A 21,784-nucleotide genomic window follows, 5' to 3' on the forward strand; every position below is an offset into this window, starting at 1 on the left:
GAAGTGGTAGCCAGCTGCTGTCGAAAAGAATTGCACAGTCTGTTAAACACCTTTAGTAAGTCCCATCCATCAGGCATGTCAGCCATTTTGGAACTTCCAATTAAGTACTGATACCGGAGAAACTGACGGAAGCCAAGCACAGAGAGATGGACACAGGTTTCTTCAGGAAGGAAGAGATTCTTTATTCGGTTCACCGATCTGGACTCAGAGGGACTAATGTCACCAAAATACAACAAGTTCTGAGCCCCGGACAATAGTGCAGGCTCCTTATATAGGCACATAACCCGCACATTCTCTTAACCAATCAAAACATACAAGAACTAACTTCCTGCTTGACCGCATGGCTTGTCCAGCACAATGGAGGAGGGGAATACTATATCCGGTATTCTTGCACATGCTCCGTACACTACTGATCGTATCTTTGCCACGTGCAACCAACCGACCAATACGCCAGTATATGCACGTACACATGCCACGTGGTAATCTCGGCCTACTAAATTTATTTTTACCGAGATTCCACCACATTCCCCCCTTTGATGCCTCTGATATTTCACAATTACTTGAGGCATCACTTAACCTTGGTTTGCATATACCTCAGGTTGCTATGAACCAGACCAGACTTTTTGACGTGAATCCCTCAACACTCCTCTTCCTTCATTGGTTCTCCCAGATCTAGAGCCTCATATTTATACATGGCCATTATCTGTGCAGCAGCCTTTCTCTCTGCTATATTTTCTATAACGCTCTGCACAGACCTAACTACTAAAGGAATAAGACATGGCAGGAGTAGACACAACATTAAAATCAGCATGACTCCGCCTACCAATGCCTTAAGCCCTCCAAACTGCTCATACCAGTTACCAAACCAACTACTTGGATTATACCCTTTCCATACCTGAGTAGGCACATGCGCTAGTTTAACCATATGGCTAGTAAGCTCAGCTATTGCTTGCCCTTCGTCATCTATTTGAAGACAGCAATTGCTCAGGTTAAACTTCCCACATACACCTCCCTCTACTGCCAATAGGTAATCCAAGGCTAATCTATTTTGGTAAACTGCTGTCCTCATCCTGGTATTATGCTTCGCTAGAAGATTGAGCGCTTGTGAGGTCTCATTAGTAATTATCTCAACCACCGCCTGTAACCTTATAATGCGGTTGAGCATGTATATTGGGGTTCTATATCCGAAAGTACCATCCTCTGCCCAAGTGGCTGGCCCATAATAGTCTATAATACGCTGGGGAGGCCATTCATCATCTTCCCAGGCGCCTATCTCTATGGGTCCTCTTTTCTTCCTATGATTCACATCATACACTTTAACTCCCAAAGTCTCACCTGTTTCAATAGGCAACAAGAAGAAGGATGGTTTGAGCATACCTAACACACATGCCCCTTTCCAGTCCTGTGGTAACTCCGAATAGGCCTTCTTACCACAGATCCAGTACAAATTTGCTTTCCAACTAGTTGTGATGGATAAGTCAAACCATACGTCCTTTAAATTGGCATATCTTGCAAACGGGTTGGGTGGTTCTCAGACATTTGAAGCCGACCACCAGGTTGTATTCTTTGTATTATCATCATAAGCTTTTTGCCCTAGACAAGTTAATTCTCCTACAGAAGTATTAAACATTATTCCTTTCCTTGCTATGCAAATATAACCTATGATGGAGGTTTTTAATCTCCACTCTGATTTACCTCTAACACTCATCTGATAATCGGCTTGTGAAGATATTATTTGTTCAACTGCCTCAGAACCGGACATTACCTCCTTTGCTTCCCAAGGCCATTGGTCTCCCATGTTAGTACCTCCACACACATAGCAGTTGGTTACATTAAGACTACAAGCAATACTCTCAGCTAAATCTATAAACAGGTTTTTAGCGTTATGGGGGATCTTATTATCTACACTCATCTCTTCATAAAAAGAATGGAATACCTGATGAGTTTGGGATGCTACCGTATCGGTCTCGATCCCTATAAACAATATTGTCCCAGGATCTAAACCCGTCCCATATATCTGAAACCCAAATAAGTTACCGAACCTGTCTAAGACTTGATCAGGATTATTTATAAGTATATGGACTGGGTTGCATTCCATAGACTTACAATATGGTTTGGTAGGCAACTTAGTAACAATCATATCCTTGTCTGCTGTCTGTCCCCAAGTTGCCCACCCCACACAAGACCAATATGGGCAATAATTATATTCCTTATCTGGGCATCTTGGACTTACGTACTTGTTTTTGCTACTGGGACAAATATATTTATCGTTAGACCCATACGTTCTCTCCCACTTAAGATCCCCACATACATTCCACGGCTTTCTACCACTTGATATCGCTTTACATGCATCAAATAGCAGAACACCCGAAGAATGTACGGTTTCTAACACAGTTTTATTTATTAGGGTCCCCTGTGGATCTCCATTCCTGAGGGTCAACCAAATTGTACGGGGTTGATACTCCGGATTGAAGCACTTAGGTTCTCCTACTCCTAAATGGCATACACTATATTCTATACCTAGGTATCTACACCTAGACACATATCCCTTACACTCATATTGTGAATGCCAGATTAGGGTCTGTGAAATATGATTACCTGTTATAGTAGTCTTAATGCAAACCTCACAGCTAGGAGTGTCGGTACCTCTACCTTCCTGAATGTAAAAAGACATATAAATAAACATTATCAATAACACTTCTTTCGTCGGCTGCATCCTCAGTCTTCGTCCGTGCGATGGCACCTCAGCTTCCAGGATGTAAGGGCTGCAGGGAATGGAGTTCTGCTCGTCTTCACAGGGGTCCCTTTGAGACACCCTGGCTTTTAATACGTTGGTGAGTGGTCAGGCGTTATTATGGCCGTCAAAACACTCACTTACCAATCTCTGTAAAAACAATAATTGTAATCCAAAATGGTTCCTCGTCACTCCGACTGAGTCGTGCGCTTTAACCGGATCTTGCAGGGATTCTCTGGATCTGTTGTAGCTTGCCAAGAATCTACTGCTGCTGGTTTAACCCTGGAGTGATGAATCCACGGAGTCACTTCGGCCACCTTTATTGCTGTAGGGGTAGACAAAAGAACAACATAAGGACCCCTCCACTTAGGCCCTAACGGTATATTATTTCACTCTTTAATCCACACTTGGTCTCCTGGATGGTAACTATGAACAGGGGGATAAATATTCACAGGTAATCTATCTTGTACCCATTTCTGTACCTCCTCCATAGTTTTACCCAACTCTACAACCTGCTGCCGAGTAATTCCTTCTCCCAACTGACTCAAATCCCCCCTTAAGTTACCAAGTACGCCCATACATGATTTCAAAAGGAGAGAGACCCATCCTTCTGGTAGGTGTACTTCGAATACGCAACAGAGCTATAGGCAAAATAACATTCCACTTGAGTTGGGTTTCCTGATACATTTTTGCCAACTGATTCTTAATAGTTCTATTCATTCTTTCTACTTTACCAGAACTCTGAGGTCTATATGCCGTATGAAGTCTCCACTTAATACCAAGCATATGAGTCAGTTGTTGTAGGCACTGGTGAACAAAGGCTGGACCATTATCCGATCCTATGGAGCATGGTAGTCCATATCGGGGTATTATTTCTCGTAGCAGGAATCGCACAACTTTTCCTGCTTTCTCTGTACGAGTAGGACATGCTTCTACCCAGCCTGAATAGGTGCACACAACTACTAGTAGGTAGCGATGTCCACCGGATTTAGGCATAACTGTATAGTCAATTTGTAGATCGGACATAGGGAGTCCCCCCATATACTGAACTCCTGGTGGCTTTACTGGTCCTTGCCTTGCATTATTTTTAGCACATGTTACACATCTTCGTACAATGGCTTGAGTTAAGTTGGACAATCTTGGTATGTAGAAATGTTTTCTGAGAGATTCTTCCATACTATCTCTTCCAGAATGTGTCCCGTTGTGATAGTTTTGGACAATTTCTACCGCTAGTGATGCTGGAATAACTATTCTCCCATCTTCTAACTGATACCATTTGTTCTCCAGGTACTTTCCAGGTTCAGTCTTTAACCACTTTTCTTCTTGAGCTGTATAAACTGGAGGCCATTGAGACAGTGGAGTCGGTATAAGAGCAGCTATATGTTCCACATATTCCTGTCTTCCTGATTCAGCGGCATGCTTAGCTGCATTATCTGCCATCCGATTTCCTTTGGTTACATCACCATCTCCTCTCAGATGCGCTCGACAATGTATAATCCCAACTTCTTTCGGTTCCCATACTGCTTCCAATAGTTGTAGTATTTCAGCTGCGTACCTGATTTCTTTACCCTCTGAATTCAATAGTCCTCTTTCTTTATACAAAGCTCCGTGGGCATGAGTGGTTAAAAACGCATACTTGGAGTCCGTGTAGATGTTCACTCTTAAACCTTCAGCCAATTGTAACGCTCGTGTTAGTGCTATCAATTCTGCCTTCTGTGCCGATGTTCCTTTTGACAGTGGCCGAGCTTCTATCACCTTGTCTATCGTTGTTACTGCATATCCTGCATAGCGAATCCCTTCTTTCACATAACTACTACCGTCTGTATAATATTGAACATCAGGGATCTGGATGGGGAAATCACGAAGATCTGGTCGACTTGAAAATACTTCATCCATTACCTCCAAACAATCGTGTTGACTTTCAGTAGGTTGTGGCAAAAGGGTAGCTGGATTTAAGGTATTGACAGTCTCTAAATGCACTCTTCGGTTTTCACACAACATAGCTTGATACTTGCTGTTACTGAACCAATGATTGCCTTTGTAATCTAGCAACGTCTGTACTGCGTGCGGTACTCGCGCATAAAGTTCTTGACCCAGAGTGAGTTTATCGGCTTCAGCTACCAGCAGGGCGGCTGCAGCTACGGCTCTTAGACAAGGTGGAAGACCACTGGCCACTGCATCCAATTGCTTAGACATATAGGTAACAGGTCTTTGCCATGATCCCAAGTACTGTGTTAATACTCCCACAGCCATTCTTCTTTGCTCGTGTACATATAAGTAGAATGGTCGTGTGTGATCAGGTAGACCTAATGCTGGGGCACTCATCAAAGCCTTCTTCACATCTTCAAATGCCTTTTGCTGTTCTGGGGTCCATAGGAAGGGATCGTGTTCTGTACCCTTGATAGCTGCATACAGAGGTTTTGCCAATATCGCATTACTGGGAATCCATATCCTACAGAAGCCTGCTGCCCCCAAGAACTCTCGCACTTGTCTTCTATTCTTGGGTATTGATATTTGGCATACAGCTTCTTTTCTCTCTGGCCCCATTTTTCTTTGACCTTCAGAGATATGGAATCCCAGATATTTGACAATTGGCAGACACAATTGAGCCTTCTTCCTAGACACCTTGTATCCTGCCTTCCAGAGAATGTGTAGTAGATCATGTGTTGCTTGCTGACATATTTCTCTTGTAACTGCGGCTATCAACAAATCATCTACATATTGTAATAATACACACTCTCCTGGGATGGACTTAAAATCCAGTAAGTCTTGACTTAAAGCTGAACCAAATAGGGTAGGTGAATTTTTAAACCCTTGGGGCAGTCTGGTCCAAGTCATCTGGCGTTTCGAGCCCGTTACAGCATTTTCCCATTGGAATGCAAAGATACATTGGCTTTCAGCAGCAATTCGGAGGCAAAAGAAGGCGTCTTTAAGATCTAAGACTGTGAAGTAGGTAGCCCAGCCCGGAATTAAAGCAAGCAGGTTATACGGATTGGGCACAACTGGGTGTATACTTACAACCGCATCATTGACTGCTCTCAAGTCCTGCACAGGGCGATACTCATCTGTACCGGGCTTTTGAACAGGCAGCAATGGGGTGTTCCAGGGGGAAGTACAGAATTTTAGGATACCATACCGTATGAACTTATCCAGATATGATTGGATATTCTTCTTAGCCTTCTGCGGGATATGATATTGCCGTAGGCTCACTGGATAAACCCCAAGTTTTAGTTCAATTCGAATGGGTGGAATATTGCGGGCAAGTCCTGGTGGGTTGTTCTCTGCCCAAACTCCTGGTATATTGAATAAGGATTCATCACTCTTAGGGTTTTGGCTAGTCAACGCTGTATAAAGTCGCCACTCTTCTTCCTTTTGGTACTGATAGTGTCATAATACCTGAAGGTCCATTAATTTTTAAAGATGTTGTTCCATTTGGCAGGAACGTTATCTGCGCTTGTAGTTTTGATAGGAAATCACGTCCTAGCAATTGGACTGGACATTCAGGCATGTAAAGGAATTGATGTTTTACTATGTGGCCTCCCAATGTACATAGTCGACTTTTAAGAACCGGTTTTGCAGCACTCCTTCCAGTTGCTCCTATTACGGTGATGGTTCTTCCAGATGGAGGAGCAACTAGGTCAGTCACCACCGAATGTTCAGCACCAGTATCAATCATGAATGCACTCCTTTTTCCCCCTATTGATACTTCGACCATAGGCTCCGCTCGGCCAAGGGGGATGGAGCCCGGTCGGTATCAATAGTCATCCATGACCGTGTCAGCCAATCCTACAAAGTCCCTATCTTCTCTATCGCGGGATCTCTGCGCTGCGGGATAATATCTATCTTCCCTAAAACTTCCTCTATTACCATTACTCCCTCCGGGACCTCCTCTACCGCTCGCTCTGCCTCTATAATTTCCATATCCTGCCCTGGGTCGGTCTCTCTCATACTGTTCCCTTTGTGGACACTCACTTCTCCAATGCCCTTCTTCTCTACAGTATGCGCACTGATTCCTACTCAGGGGTTCCCTATTCCACTTACTATCGCCTCTATCCGGTCCCCGTCTGTCTACGCCTGCGATCGCTACCACTAGCATATCCGCCTTTTTACGCATCTTGCGCTCTTCCTCTTTCTTAGTCTCCGATTCCCTGTTCATGTACACTTTATTAGCTACCTCCATTAGTTGGGTGATGGACATTCCTACAAACCCTTCTAACTTTTGTAGCTTGCGCTTAATATCTCCGTAGGATTGGCTGACAAAGGCAGAGTTAACCATTCGGGAATTCTCAGGGGCCTCCGGATTAAAGGGGTTATACAAGCGGTATGCCTCCAATAATCGGTCATAAAAGACACTGGGCGATTCATCACTTTTCTGTAACACCTCAGCCGTCTTAGACATATTTATAGCTTTCTTTCCTCCGGCTTTCATACCAGCAATTATAGCGTCTCTATAGGCTTTTAAATGAATAATATTCCATTCAGGATCAGTGTTCGGATAATGGGCTGCGGCCCATGCTGCTGGATTAGCTTGATTTAATGTACGGGCTTCTTCTTCCAGCGCTTTAATGGCCGCTTGGTTTATCCTAGTCCTCTCCTCGTTGTTAAATAATGTCATTAATAATTGCTGGCAATCAGCCCAAGTAGGATTATGTGTCTGGACTATTGAGGTGAACAGGTCAGTCATGGCTTGAGGTTTGTCGGTGTAAGAGGAATTATGGGTTTTCAAATTTAAGAGATCGGTAGTCGTAAACGGGACGTATACAAAGACTGGGTCAGCATATATTAATTGGCCTTCATCATTAAGGTGTGCTGAGCCGGGAGCTAAACAAAGTGGCATTTGATAATGTCGGGGCTTGAGAGTACCGGTCAGTTGTCGGGTTAGTATGGGGCTTCATTGAGGTGCGTCGGTTAGGGGTACCAGTCGAGGGGTAGTAAGGCATGGGGATGGGGAAGCTTTATTGTGGGGAAGATGGGTGAATAAAATATTCCGGGCCGGGCTAGAGGAAGCCTTACCGGAAGCTTGATATGGCGCCAAATCAGGATATGTGGGTTTAACGGGGGTTGGTACCGGAAGGGGAGGTTTAGTAATAAGGGGGATGGACTCTGAACTAGAGGAGGAAGTAGATGGGGACAACGGGGAAAGGGGTGTAGTGCTTCCTGTATCACTTCCCCTTCCTCTTCCTGTGGAGGAGGAGTAAGGGGAGGCATAGGGATCTCGGACTCAGGGGGCGTGTCCAAAATGGGCGTAATCATGACCCTAGTGGACAAACGAGTCCTGGCCACCATGAGGCGACATTGCTCCTCGTGGCATACTCGGATCCATCTTGGCGAGTCGTTTATGGCCTGCCTCCAACAATCAATGTATGGAAACTGTCCATAAAGTTCAGGCCTACCTGATACAGCCACGTGTACACGCTGTACTAGATTAAGATCTAAACTGCCACGTGGCGGCCATGCGGCAACCAAAGTAGGCCATTCCCTAGTACATAAAGTAATCAAGCGTGCAGGAGACATTTTAACCCCAAAATCACATTTTGTAAATCCCTTTTTAAAATTCTTTAACATGCATCCTAAGGGATCCAAAATCGTCGACTCCGACGCGCCCATACTTAACAATGGAGCGTTGTTTCCAACGAATACTATACACGCACTCTATCAACGGTCACACCCATTTCCTCGGCAACAGCACCACGTGGTACAGTTACTAAGTGAAACGCACACAACAAAAACACTCAGGGAATTCCCGTACACACACAGCTGTTACACCAGTCACTAAATAATAGATACTATGCCCTTTGGCGAAACTATACAGTCTGCCACGCTATAATTCCCTATATATGAATTACCCGTCTATAACATACCCCAGTAACATCGTCTTTACAAACAGCAGTTACAGTACGGTTAGCATAGGTCAAAGTACAATTTAAGGTCAAAGCACAATTAGTAAGTGATTATGGTGTTAGACATGCAATATAAACGACAATTATTAGTACTTATATACAGTGTCAGTAATTATACAGGGTTATGGTACCGTGCGCTATAATACAATTACACACTATTCACACTCTCGCTAGACGGCAGAGCTCACGCTATCTAGCTAGATATACACGCTACTAAACAATCTTTAACACATTTACAATTCCCAACTAATCTATTGGCCAGTACCTTGATGGACTACCTAAAACTATCTACATCCGTTTTGGTTAGCCACACTGCCCAAGCACCACATATAGCGAACTAGAGGGCGGAATTTACAACAGTACCCTCTTAGTCTATATACTCTATCAAAAGTCTAGTGGGTTCCAAATTTACACGCCTTCCCACTTAGCCAAGATAGGTTGAGAGCTAGCGAACCGAATTTACACAGGCGCCGCTTAGTCTCCCAGTCCCTCCGACCTAGCGAACAAAATATACACCCTAGAACGCTAGTCTAGACAAGACACCGGTGTCCAGCTAGGGCTATTTACACAGGACCCCGCCTGACTCCATACCAAATTAAACGGTCTTACTAAAGAGCGTTCAATTGAGCGGTGCGCCTTCGCTCCTTCCCTCCACTGGAGGGGGCAGATTCCGTACACAATTCAAACCCCTTACGGGCCTACTGCACAATCGGTATAACCCCTAGTGGGTCCGCCGTCTAAAACAGCGGTCGTCTTACCTCCTCGTTCCTGAACCTGAGTTCACACTCATCGACGGGGACACCCCAGCACTTACTACGTAGAGGCCGATGATCTCCTGGACAACAGACCAGTGGCGCCGACACGAAGGGAGGTCCACGCAGAAGTTCAGGGGTGCAGCCGTAGAGAACGTGGGCAAAGATAGACCGTCTCACGCCTCTGCTTCTCAGCTACCGTTGAACGATGAGCTTCCCGGCCAATGCACCAAATGATACCGAAGAAACTGACGGAAGCCAAGCACAGAGAGATGGACACAGGTTTCTTCAGGAAGGAAGAGATTCTTTATTCGGTTCACCGATCGGGACTCAGAGGGACTAATGTCACCAAAATACAACAAGTTCTGAGCCCCGGACAATAGTGCAGGCTCCTTATATAGGCACATAACCCGCACATTCTCTTAACCAATCAAAACATACAAGAACTAACTTCCTGCTTGACCGCATGGCTTGTCCAGCACAATGGAGGAGGGGAATACTATATCCGGTATTCTCGCACATGCTCCGTACACTACTGATCGTATCTTTGCCACGTGCAACCAACCGACCAATACGCCAGTATATGCACGTACACATGCCACGTGGTAATCTCGACCTACTAAATTTATTTTTACCGAGATTCCACCACAGTACAGTGTATAGCAGTAGCAAACACTCTGTAGCTGGCCTTGTGAGTTATTTAGTTCATCAGTGTAGACCAGGATAAACCCCACCGGACCGGGAGGGGGAGGGGATTTGCTAGAGTACCACAGGCAATTGCTAGAGTACCACCAAGCGAGGTATCGACCTCGTCCCCACTTTAGACCGTCCAGCAGGCCTCAGAGAAGTTTTTGCTTTTAAGGCTTAATTTCACAAAAGGTTTGAGGAACCCCTCCACCATGCAGCTATCTCTGTCAGCAGCTAGGCGTCGCACCTTTATAATTTACCATTTTAGACCAGAATAACTAAATCGAAAAGGAGGCAGCTATGTTTTCAGTTTGAATATTTTATTCAAAAATTTGCAATTCACTTTGAACTCACTTTAAATTTCTGACTATTCACACTTTAGTGAATTGCTCCAATAATGTTAAGTGATGGGTGCAGCTAGTTCCTGTATAAAGATGCTGCAGGGTTCTCATCTGTCATCATACTAAGGTGGGAACACCAGCTTAATGCTTTACTGAAAAACTGAGCATTGTCTTTTGATGTGATGTGTTTTTGTAGATGTCTTGCAAGTAATATAATTTAAACTTTTTCACAGCTTGGAGTTCATGGGTACGCCTTTCTAAATACTAACAATGGGTACATACTGTCTCATCCTGATCTACGGCCTCTGGTAAGTGAATTGATTTTATTTTATTGTTATTTTAGGATTGCTGTTATTAATAGTCTGGGATATGAGTAACATAATCATTCAAAGCTTGACTTTCAAAGAATACCATGTGCCACACCAGCTCAAACTTTATGGTTAGTAGCATAAAAGGAACATTATAGCATTAGCAATATAAATCTGTATTCCTAACTCTATCTTGTTCCTGTTTCTACTTGTTTTCAGGTGTCCTTTGCCTGATTATTATAAAATGTATAAAAAAAGAAAAAATATATAGATTTACTTAATTTTTTCCATCACCTAGTCTTTAGTGTTGCACATCTCTCCGCCTTCCTTGACGTCACACAGTGGGCATGGCTTCCTCTGTTGAAGTCCAATCCAATTCTCCTTGTAGAGGAGCATTGGGGACCTAATGTGCATGTACACACATTCAAACTTTCTCATAGGAAAACATTGAATCAATGCTTTACTATGAGTCTTCTGTATCATGTGACGCGTTTCACTTAGCCCTTTCAAAAACTGCAGTGTTTTACATTGCAGAATTAAGAGGACAGTGACACTGCACTCAAACCTTCATTGATATAAAGTGATTATAGTGTTCTTTTAAGGTTAGTAATTTATAATCATGTCTTCTTTGGGATAGTTCATTCTATTGGCCTGCACTTAGCTCCTGCTGGTCAGCTGTGTGTTTGGCCATGTGACCCCTTCATACCTGAACATGTGACGTCAAAATGTTCGTAGTTGATGTGTTTCCTAATTGTAACAGATTGGGCCATAGGTCAACCATCACAAGTCTTCATGTGTCAAAGTAGATGACATCATTTTTTATGTTTTTAATTCTATATATGTTAGAGAGATTCCCAAGAGATAGCCCTGTGTCTGGTATGGAATTAAACATCAATGAAGTTCTAGTTCAGCTGGGGGATAGCTGTTGGATACCTATGTTATGGGAGATTTTTCTGTTGTTTTTGTTTTATAGCTTATTTACATTTGGTTTGTTTTCCCAGTATAAAGAAGGAAAGAAGCTCCGACCAAAACCCAACTATAACAGTGTGGATCTCTCAGAGGTGGAATGGGAAGATCGGGATGAGATTGTAACTTACCATTTATTTAGTAACATTTTCCCAAATGCTAATGCTTATAGTGCATATTCTGTAAGATCTATCTATCTGTCTGTCTAACTGTCTGTCTGTCTGTCTATCTAGCTATCTGTCTGTCTATCATATTTGAATGTATCCGGTTCACACATCACACAGTACTGTAATTGTATAATATTAGTTGTTCTGAATGAAGACATGTTTTTTCTTCTTCAGAAGAATCCAAACTTAACTTGCAATCTCTTGTTGATCTAGAACAGGTGTAGGCAGCCTTCAGAACTCCAGATGCTGTGGACTACATCTCCCCTGATGCTTTGTTATTATGGCTGTAAAATCATAGTGGGTGATGTAGTCCACAAAATCTACCCCTGGTCTAGAATATTCTGGCAGCCCACTGTGCTCCAACGGAGGTTTGTGGATCACCTCAACCTTACTGCTTGTCATGTTAGTAGTATTATTTCCTGAATTGTTCACATTATTTGTGAGAACTCATTTGAAAGAGCTCTGGGATTGTGTGCTCTGAGTACCAGTCCTCCATTATAATACCCCATTTAGTACTTTACAGGTAGGAAAGTCCACTATAGACATTAGAGACTAAGTTAATGTAAATTTGAAATCAAAGCTGTATAAAGATGTTGTATGCTGCAGTAATGATGGTGTTTGGAGTGTTCATATAAACTTAAATAAGTAAAGAAGAATAACATAAAGAAAAAACAACTGAGCTGATGTAACATCTACATTGAGTTGGATAGTACTGCTCACAGTAATATTGCTAATATTAATCTCTCCAGGGTCAGAGGAGATCCAACTACCTTTTTTGGAGTGTCAGGTTCCACTGTGTAATTGTAGTGGATACCTGAGATAATAATGCTAGTGTTCTTTGTACACTTATTTGATATATTCCACTATCTTTAAAATGAGGTAGCCAAAAAGTACCTGTCTAGCTAAATTCCATGATGCTCAGCAAGCATTTGGATGTATTTGGTGGCAGGCCACAAATGGCTTAAAGTGGCTGCATAACAATTTCTGCTAGAGTCAGTTCAGTAACATATGGTGTGGCTGCCCTACCTCTGTGCTACTACTTACATGTTTGGTTGTATTAGGATGGCGCTTTGAGTAACTTGCCTATCTATTCCAAACACAGCTTCGGACCGCCATGATTAACGGTGAGACCGGTTCTTTGAGCATAGAGGTCAAAGTGCCTGTAGATAAAGGGGTAAGTCTGGACTTTTCACATCGAATTCTCTGCCACTCTAGATATATACTGCATCCTAAACGTCTATTGTTAGAATCCAATATTTAATAGGTTACTGTAAAAACATATCATTGTTTCATATTACAAAAGTGATTACATTCTGTTGGTACCACAATGTACATTTTCTCAAGCAATTGACCGAACGCAGTACAAGGACAGCCATTAGATAAATACTCAGAGAGTAGAATGTATCTATTAATTTGTAGATCCAGTATTACCACTAAAGTGAGGTAAGTCCAAAGGCAGCTTGGTGAGAAAACTTAGATTCCATTCCAAACATATATCAAAAACAAAAAAACACACACAAATAAACCTCATTCATTCATGCAGTATACATGTTTATGAGGATCCAATGTTTAACCAATTCTACACGGTTGTCCTTCTAAGTGAAATTCCGCACTCAAAAATTCAGTGGAGAAATCAGTTGTGTCTGTAAGATCTTGCTTTTACTGCTTCATGCAAACCTCACACTTTCCCTTTTCTTTGTTAGAAACGTGTCCTGTTTCTGACCAGTGATTATTTCTACACAGATATCAGTGACACCCCATTCAGGTAAAGGGAAAACAGATTGCGTTCTTGCTGTGATGACCATGATTACTACATACAGGAGTGTCTTAGATTTCTGTATTTTTTTTTGTAGCTTAATGAGTTGTATAGGAATATTCTGCTTAACCGTATAGGAATAGTCTGTTTCTGCAATTTCAAGATGAAAAGCTCTACCTGCTGGCTGCTTCTTAAAGCCTTTAGCCATATAGAAGCCACTTGGTATTGGCGTGGTACATAATATAGATAAAAGCAGTAAGAAACTAAGTTCCCTGGCTCTCAGCTTTCATGCATGAAAAAAAAAAAAAGACACCCGTTTTGTGTATTTAATGATTGTAAAAAAACAAACAAAAGTTAAACAAATAAAAAGCTCCCCACAAAACAGAGCTCTTTATCCCCTGAAGTGGTCTTTCATTTTAAAAGATATACCACCAGAACAATTTTTAGTATCACAAGTCTTTTGTTAGACTGTTGTTTGCCCACAAGTCTAAACATTATTCTAACTCTTAATACTGCTTGGCACTCGATTAATAATTCATTTAGTTCACTGACTTCTTGGTTTGGAATATGAGCTGCCGTTATCATAATCTATCAGTTTAAATAAGTATATGAAATGTGTATAATAATCTTATTAGCTAAGACAATATGGAAAGATGTATTCTAAGACATAAATTTCACGTGCCCCAAGGTATAATGCATAAACACACTCCCCCACAAGCTAAATTTTATTAACAAAATAATAGACTGCATGGGTGGGGCTAAGTCAGCACTACATGGATTGAATGGGTGGAGTTTGCATCCATAAGTGCACACCCCTGCGGTGACCTACGTAGTTTACTTTATAAGACTTTTTTCATCTTTCAAGTGATTAACTTGGTTTCTTTCAAACACAACTGCTATGATGGGAGGAAGTATAGACGGATGTCTGTATTTTATTTTCAGCCTTGGTGTTGTGTTGTCTCGTGGACATGGGGAATATATCCTTATTGGAAACACATCCATGGAAGAAGGTAAGCACAATATATATAACAATAGTTTAGTTTAGTATAGTTTGTTGAGGAGGATGCTGTGGAGGATTGATCTGCTATGTTGTGCCTTTTAGTTTTAGTGTAGTTCTTGTTGTTTGTCTTAAAAGGAAACTTTTATAGTTTTTCGACTTTTTTTTTTTTTAAAAGGTCTTTTTTAGGCACTATAGATCCCTATAGCTAAACACCCCTTCTGTCACGATGTGCTTCGGTGCTGGTACAGAATCCTCCTCCACTCTTCCTCTGCCGATGTGTCAGCCGGCAAGGGGACCTAATGCGCATGCTCGGCATAATATTGTATAATGATCTCCTATGCGGTTTTGCATGATACTGGATGTCCTCATGCATTGAGTGAGGATGTCCAACGTCAGTTAGGCAACCAAAAGCCAGTAGAAAGCCACTAGAGGTGGAGTTAACCCTCAAAGGTAATTATTGCATTTTATTAAAACTGCAATAATTACTTTTGCAGAGTTAAGGGAAACTGCCCTTAGACACCTTTAATGAGTGCATATAGTGAGTGGTGTACTAAGGGGGGGGGGGCGCACCCTCCGCCACGTGTGCCACTCACTAAGGGGGTGCCATGACCAGGGCAGCCTTAGGATATGTGAGCTTTGCGGCAGGGACAGGTTGCCATGGCAGCCTCAAGGCTCACAGCATGCAACCGCAGAACTTCAAAACCACCGCATGTAAGAAAATGGAGATGGAGTGTAATCTGCAGTGGGGGCGGATCTAAACACGGCCTGCTGCTGTTACTGCTGCACATCCCCAACTAACAGACTTCAGGGACTTCAGGTAATCTACTCCTCCAGCTCATACTGTCTGTAAGTAAGAGAGAGTGTGTGTTACTCTGTGTGTGTGTGTGTGAGACTGCCTGCCTGTAACTGTGTCTGTGTGACTGCCTGTGAATCTGTGTGTGTGTGACTGTCTGTCTGTGACTGTGTGTGTGTGAATTCTTGCGTGTACATGTGTGTGTGTGACTGTCTGCCTGTGACTGTGTGTTTGACTGTCTTCTTGTGACTGTGTGTGTGACTGTCTGCCTGTGACTGTGTGCGTGTAACTGTCTGCCTGTAACTGTGTGTGACTGCCTGTAACTGTGTGTGTGTGACTGTGAGCGAATGACTATCTGCCTGGGACTGGACTCTGAAGACTGTTGCTAATATTGTTGTGTAAAAGAAATTAATTCTATTGTGAGCCGGGGCTTTAGAGGGAGAGGCAGTTTTTTTGGGAAGGGGGCTGCAGGAGATTCAAAGAAGGGGGGTGCAGGGGTTTGTAGAAGGGGAACAGGGATTTTGTAGAAGGGGGGCTGAGCAGGGGATTTTTGGAAGGGCGTGGAAGGGTTTTGTAGACCTGGGGCAGTACATGCGTTTTGTAGATCAGCGGGAAGGAGAGGGGTTTTTGTAGAAGGGGACAGGACAGGGTTTTTTCAAAATTTACACATCTGCGCAATTTTTAAAAATGAAAACATTTTACAAATATTGTGGGTTCTTTTTTACATTTTAAAGTATGGGGGTGGTGGGGAGGTGCCAAACACAGGGTACGCCCCTGCTTATAGTGTCCCTTTAAGCAGACCATGAGTGGTCACCACACAGAAAAGGTAGTATCTGGAGATGGCATGGTAACATTGTGATTTGCATTTTCGTTGGAGGTTTTTCTGTTACTATTCAAGTGTAATGAATGTCATCCTGGTGCATTGCAGTTAGAACAATGTTAAAACAAAATGATAAGCTGTGATAGTGCTGCTAGTATTTTATTCATTCCATCAGTAACCTAGTTTCTGGATCTCTTTCAGGGCTGCACGATCTACTTCACCCAGACCTTACACTGGCCAATGAGTGGTGAGTCGAGACTGAGTATCACATGCTAGGCCATGCTCAATAACTCTGTAAATCACTCTGATGTCCTGATGTATAATTGCAAAATTATAGCTGATCAGCCTTCAAGCTTTATTAGCAGACCTATCATTTCTCTTAATGTAATAATCATTAGGAATCATTTCATTCTCACAGGATGTGAATGCTAATGATTTTGGCCAATATGTAACTGTGTGCAGATCCAGGGCAGACGTGATAAGATTCAGTGGTGTTTTCACAAACCTTCAGCAGCCTTTCTAGCTAATATTATTCCCTTTCATAAGGAATACAGTGAGGGGGAAAAGTATTTGATCCCCTGCTGATTTTGAAGTTTGCCCACAGACAATAATCTTTGTTTTAATATTTGTTTGTGTGTGAAAAATGCAAAAAACTAATTTGAACGCCAACCTTGGCCAGTGTTTGTGACTAAGTGGCTACTAAAAAAAGACTGGACAAACCCCATTTTCAATACCTTGGGTTGCAAATGGTATGCCATCATGGGGGTAATTCTCATTCCTGGGCTACCATACAGTCTCAAAGGCAACGTAACCAATCTGGCAAATTTCTATGTAAAAAAACTGAAACGCAAGCCTTATATTTGACTCTGTAACTTTTGAAAACACCATAAAACCTGTACGTGGGGGGTACTGTTGTACTCGGGAGACTTTGCTGAACACAAATATTAGTGTTTCAAAACAGTAAAACGTATCACAGCAATTATATTGTCAGTGTAAGTGCCATTTGTGTGTGAAAAATCCTGTGTGTTTGTGTATATATATATATATATATATATATATAAATTTTTAGAACTATTATTATTTATATATACTGATATATACATATATACTTATGTATATAGATATATATATTATTTTGTTTTACATGTATTTTGATATCAATATATATATATATATATATATATATATATATATATATATTAAAATACAGTTAGAACCAATTTACACATATATTTTTTATTCTTTATTTTAGAACATATTTACGTAATTAATATTAAAATATACTTAGACTATGTATGTGTATGTATGTGTGTGTATATATATATATATATATATATAAATAAATATATATATGATCTAAGTATATATTATTTAATTTTACACTGTTTTAAACTTTTTTTTTTTCAGCCAGCAGGGGGACTGCCTGTCATTACAGGCACTCCCCCTGCTGGCACTGCCGTCCATGTGATTGCGAGGTCCTCGCAAGGACCTCGCGATCACATGGCCAAAGGGGGCCAAAACGGACAGAGGGGGACTCTCTGGATCGCCGGCGACTGAGTAAGTACAAAGGACGGCGGGGACGAGCTATGCCGCCCCCCGGCATTTAGAGCCTGGTCCCCGAGGACGGCATAGCACGCCCCCGCCGTCCTTAAGGGGTTTAAACTCCTTCACTGTGTTAACCGCTACCAATTAAGCTAGATATTCCATGCATCCACTACCCTCTCAGTAAAGTAATATTTCCTGATATTATTTTTAAACCTTTGCCCCTCTAATTTAAGACTATGTCCTCTTGTTGTGGTAGTTTTTCTTCTTTTAAATATCCTCCTTTACTGTGTTGATTCCCTTTATGTATTTAAATGTTTCTATCATATCCCCCCTGTCTCGTCTTTCCTCCAAGCTATACATGTTAAGATCCTTTCCTGGTAAGTTTTATCCTGCAATCCATGAACCAGTTTAGTAGCCCTTCTCTGAACTCTTTCTAAAGTATCAATATCCTTCTGAAGATACAGTTTCCAGTACTGCGTACAATACTCCAAGTGAGGTCTCACCAGTGTTCTGTACAATGGCATGAGCACTTCCCTCTTTCTACTGCTAATACCTCTCCCTATACAAGCAAGCACTCTGCTAGCATTTCCTGCTGCTCTATTACGTTGTCTGCCTACCTTTAATGTCTACTTGCCAGTTGCTAGTGGGCTAGTGGAACATTTTGAGCCCTGGATTAAAACATTTCTTGAATGCTCTCAAAAGTGTAAAATTATTCATATATTGAATCTGCTCCCTGGACATTGAGATCATCACGTTTGCCGAAGAGGATTCGTGAAATATTATATCTTTTTTATTTTTTTTTACTCTTCGGTCATAGTTATAAATAATTCAGACAGGTTGTGAGGAGGAAAACTATTTCATGTTACATCTTATTACAGATCTTATATAAATTTTGTGTAGAATCTATCCTGGTTAATTATTATTAAAACACACACTCCTGCAGTCAGAACCTATTACTGCAAGTGTGTGATACTGCTAGTTGTTCCCATTGTCATGTAATTGACTGGATTCTCTTCTCTAGGATATATTGTATCACAGATATTGACCCTGATCATCGGAAGCTCAACCAGTTGCAGGCTGTAACACGCTTCCTGATGGGAGAAGACCCAGACTTGGAATGTGAGTGTAGCAAGCAGTTACTAGCAGTGTCCCTGCCTCATGTTGATTATTCCACTGTTCCTGACACACATCTGCTGGGTTTCTCTTCCACGTATCCACCATTCATCTTTGTCTCTGCCACACAGCGTCTACTGCTTTGTGTCCTTTCCTCCATTTGCAACTCCTGTTTCCCTGCCACAACACCTCTACTGCTGTGTATCATAGCTACATGGCAATGCTGGTTAAAAAATCATCACGTTCAGCCTTTCACTCATAATCACCTGCTGTTTCTCCAAAAAAGTAAAAACATTATTTTGAAGAGATCGTATCAAAACATTTTTCTTGACTCTAAAATGGCAGCCAGATTTCATCTTGGATCAACAAGTTGTTACTCCACATATCCTTGAATCTTCTGTTTTTCAAAATAATCCATCTATTACTGAAACCAGCACATTTGAATTGTGAATTTGTAAAACATATCTGGATGTTATATAAATATCTAGGCACTGAAAATAAAATCTAGGTGAAATTAAATCTAGGCTAGAACTTTTTGTTATAAAATTGCTAAAGTAAATGGGTATAATTAGTATCCCCCATGTGGAATGTGGAAGACCATGATATAATGTTAGTTGTGAGGCACAAATATCATATAGTCTCTTTGGAACTGAGATAAGAATGCTGATGTCCAATCTCTTTTTGTAGGTGATGAGGAGCTGGTGCAGGAAGTCCTGTTTGATGCTGTGGTCACGGCTCCATTAGAAGCCTACTGGACACAGTTAGCCCTTAATATGTCAGGGTAAGTAAACCCAGTTATATCATATGCAAAGATTCAGCTCTTTCAGTTCATTAAATACTGGATGATGTGTCTACAAAAAGGTGATGGAGAGATTATTGATGAAGTGTTGACAATGGCTTCAGTGCTAGACTGTTATTTTGTATTTTGAGACAAGCTGTTATAAACTGTCTGTTTTGAAATTTTGGAAATACTGTCAAATTTGATAAATGAGTAATTGATTATTCTTGAGATAGTATAGTTAGGGTTAAGAGTGGCAAAAGGAGTAATGGTCTTAAATTGTGCATACTACAGCTGGCAGTGATAGACAAATATCATTCTTCTTAGAGTCTCCTATGAAGCCATCTTATCTGTCAGAACACAGAGCCAAATTACTTTTGTGGGTCTTAGGCAGGTGACCACCTTTTCTCAATTCCATCATGCCTCACATACTGCCATTAAATATTGAACAAAACATGGGGGTCAGCATCCAACTTCACAGCACCATAAAGAGTACAATTAGCTGCAGTGCTTATGGTGCTTAGAGTTTCTCTTTAAGAAATGTGACAAACGATTCAGCAGTAATCTAATATGGATAGCAACAATCATAGTTGCAGTAGCATTTGAATGAAGCAATGTTTTATGGTGGTGATATTAGTGATGCAGACAATCATCTTTTTATTTGGGTTGCCCCCGAAGGTGTAATAGAAAGATATTTTCAAACTCCATGAATTGAGTTCCTGTGTTTATGAACGTAAGGCCACAATAACTGGAGGTCAAAAGTTTCTACATTGTCTGTTCATTATGTTTGTTGTTTTTTTACAGCCAAGTAGAAGGGGTAGAGATTGCTTTCCTGGGAACACGGGCTGGACTGATGAGGAAAACTTTTTTTGTAGGAACTGAGCAACTCTCCAATAAGTAAGTGCATTTTGTCAATACAAGAATTCTGTTTTTCAAGATGATACTATATGATGTAATTCAGAAGCAAATACTATAATCCAGTTACAGATTTGCAGATTTCTGAATTTAATTAAAAGTAAGCTATCATTAAAGGGACACTATAGTCACCTGAACAACTTTAGTTTAATGAAGCAGTTTTGGTGTATAGAACATGCCCCTGCAGCCTCACTGCTCAATCTTCTGCCATTTAGGAGTTAAATCCCTTTGTTTATGAACCCTAGTCACACCTCCCTGCATGTGACTTGCACAGCCTTCCATAAACACTTCCTGTAAAGAGAGCCCTATTTAGGCTTTCTTTATTGCCAGTTCTGTTTAATTAAGATTTTCTTATGCCCTGCTATGTTAATAGCTTGCTAGACCCTGCAAGAGCCTCCTGTATGTGATTAAAGTTCAATTTAGAGATTGAGATACAATTATTAAAGGTAAATTACATCTGTTTGAAAGTGATACCAGTTTTTTTTTCCATGCAGGCTCTGTCAATCATAGCCAGGGGAGGTGTGGCTAGGGCTGCATAAACAGAAACAAAGTGATTTAACTCCTAAATGACAGTGAATTGAGCAGTGAAATTGCAGGGGAATGATCTATACACTAAAACTGCTTTATTTAGCTAAAGTAATTTAGGTGACTATAGTGTTCCTTTAACCAAAAATAATTGACACCTGGTAACAATAAACATATATGAGTTTTTTTTTTTTTTATTTAATAATGGTGCAACACAGACAGAAAATAGTTAAAAAAAAAAATTGGGAGGGGGCGGAACCTGACCGCCAAGCGAAGCAGACGCGGGCACCATGAGCTCCTGCATGACGGGCACCAAACAAGACCATAACGGCAGCCATGAAATCGGGAGACACAACTGGGTGCACTACCCTTATTGGGGAGGCACCACCGAAGCGGCAGACACAATCCCGAAGCCTGTCGGCCACGGGGGCCCTGGAAACCATATGCGGCCTACTGGTGTTGAAGCTGGGGCAAGACGGCCGCTCTCCCCGGCCCAGAAGACACAAAACAGCCACACCAGCACCCTAACACCCCCCGCCCCCTTGGACCGGAGGGGGTTATCCCGGTCCCCAAGGGGAAAGCACACCGCGGCAGATGGCAAATTCACCGGCCTTACCGCCCGCGGGGAAGATGTGCCACCAAGGCCCGACCAAGATGGCGGATCGGCGGCAACCCGACCTTAAA

The 21,784-nt window shown here is 41.8% G+C and overlaps 1 protein-coding gene across 4 annotated transcripts in view; it reads left to right on the forward strand.

Moving 5' to 3' along the window:
* CACNA2D4 (calcium voltage-gated channel auxiliary subunit alpha2delta 4) overlaps window positions 1-21,784 on the forward strand; it is a 325,067-nt gene that overhangs the window by 127,404 nt on the left and 175,879 nt on the right. For all 4 annotated transcript variants that reach the window (XM_063447669.1, XM_063447671.1, XM_063447670.1 and 1 more), the window contains 9 exons: window positions 10,648-10,722; window positions 11,724-11,810; window positions 12,958-13,029; window positions 13,559-13,620; window positions 14,554-14,621; window positions 16,426-16,471; window positions 18,791-18,888; window positions 19,570-19,663; window positions 20,465-20,557. In XM_063447669.1, the coding sequence (XP_063303739.1) occupies window positions 10,648-10,722; window positions 11,724-11,810; window positions 12,958-13,029; window positions 13,559-13,620; window positions 14,554-14,621; window positions 16,426-16,471; window positions 18,791-18,888; window positions 19,570-19,663; window positions 20,465-20,557 (695 nt within the window). The remainder of the gene's footprint in view (window positions 1-10,647; window positions 10,723-11,723; window positions 11,811-12,957; window positions 13,030-13,558; window positions 13,621-14,553; window positions 14,622-16,425; window positions 16,472-18,790; window positions 18,889-19,569; window positions 19,664-20,464; window positions 20,558-21,784) is intronic.

Source organism: Pelobates fuscus, chromosome 3 (genome assembly GCF_036172605.1).
Source record: "Pelobates fuscus isolate aPelFus1 chromosome 3, aPelFus1.pri, whole genome shotgun sequence".
Classification (NCBI taxonomy): Eukaryota; Metazoa; Chordata; class Amphibia; order Anura; family Pelobatidae; genus Pelobates; species Pelobates fuscus.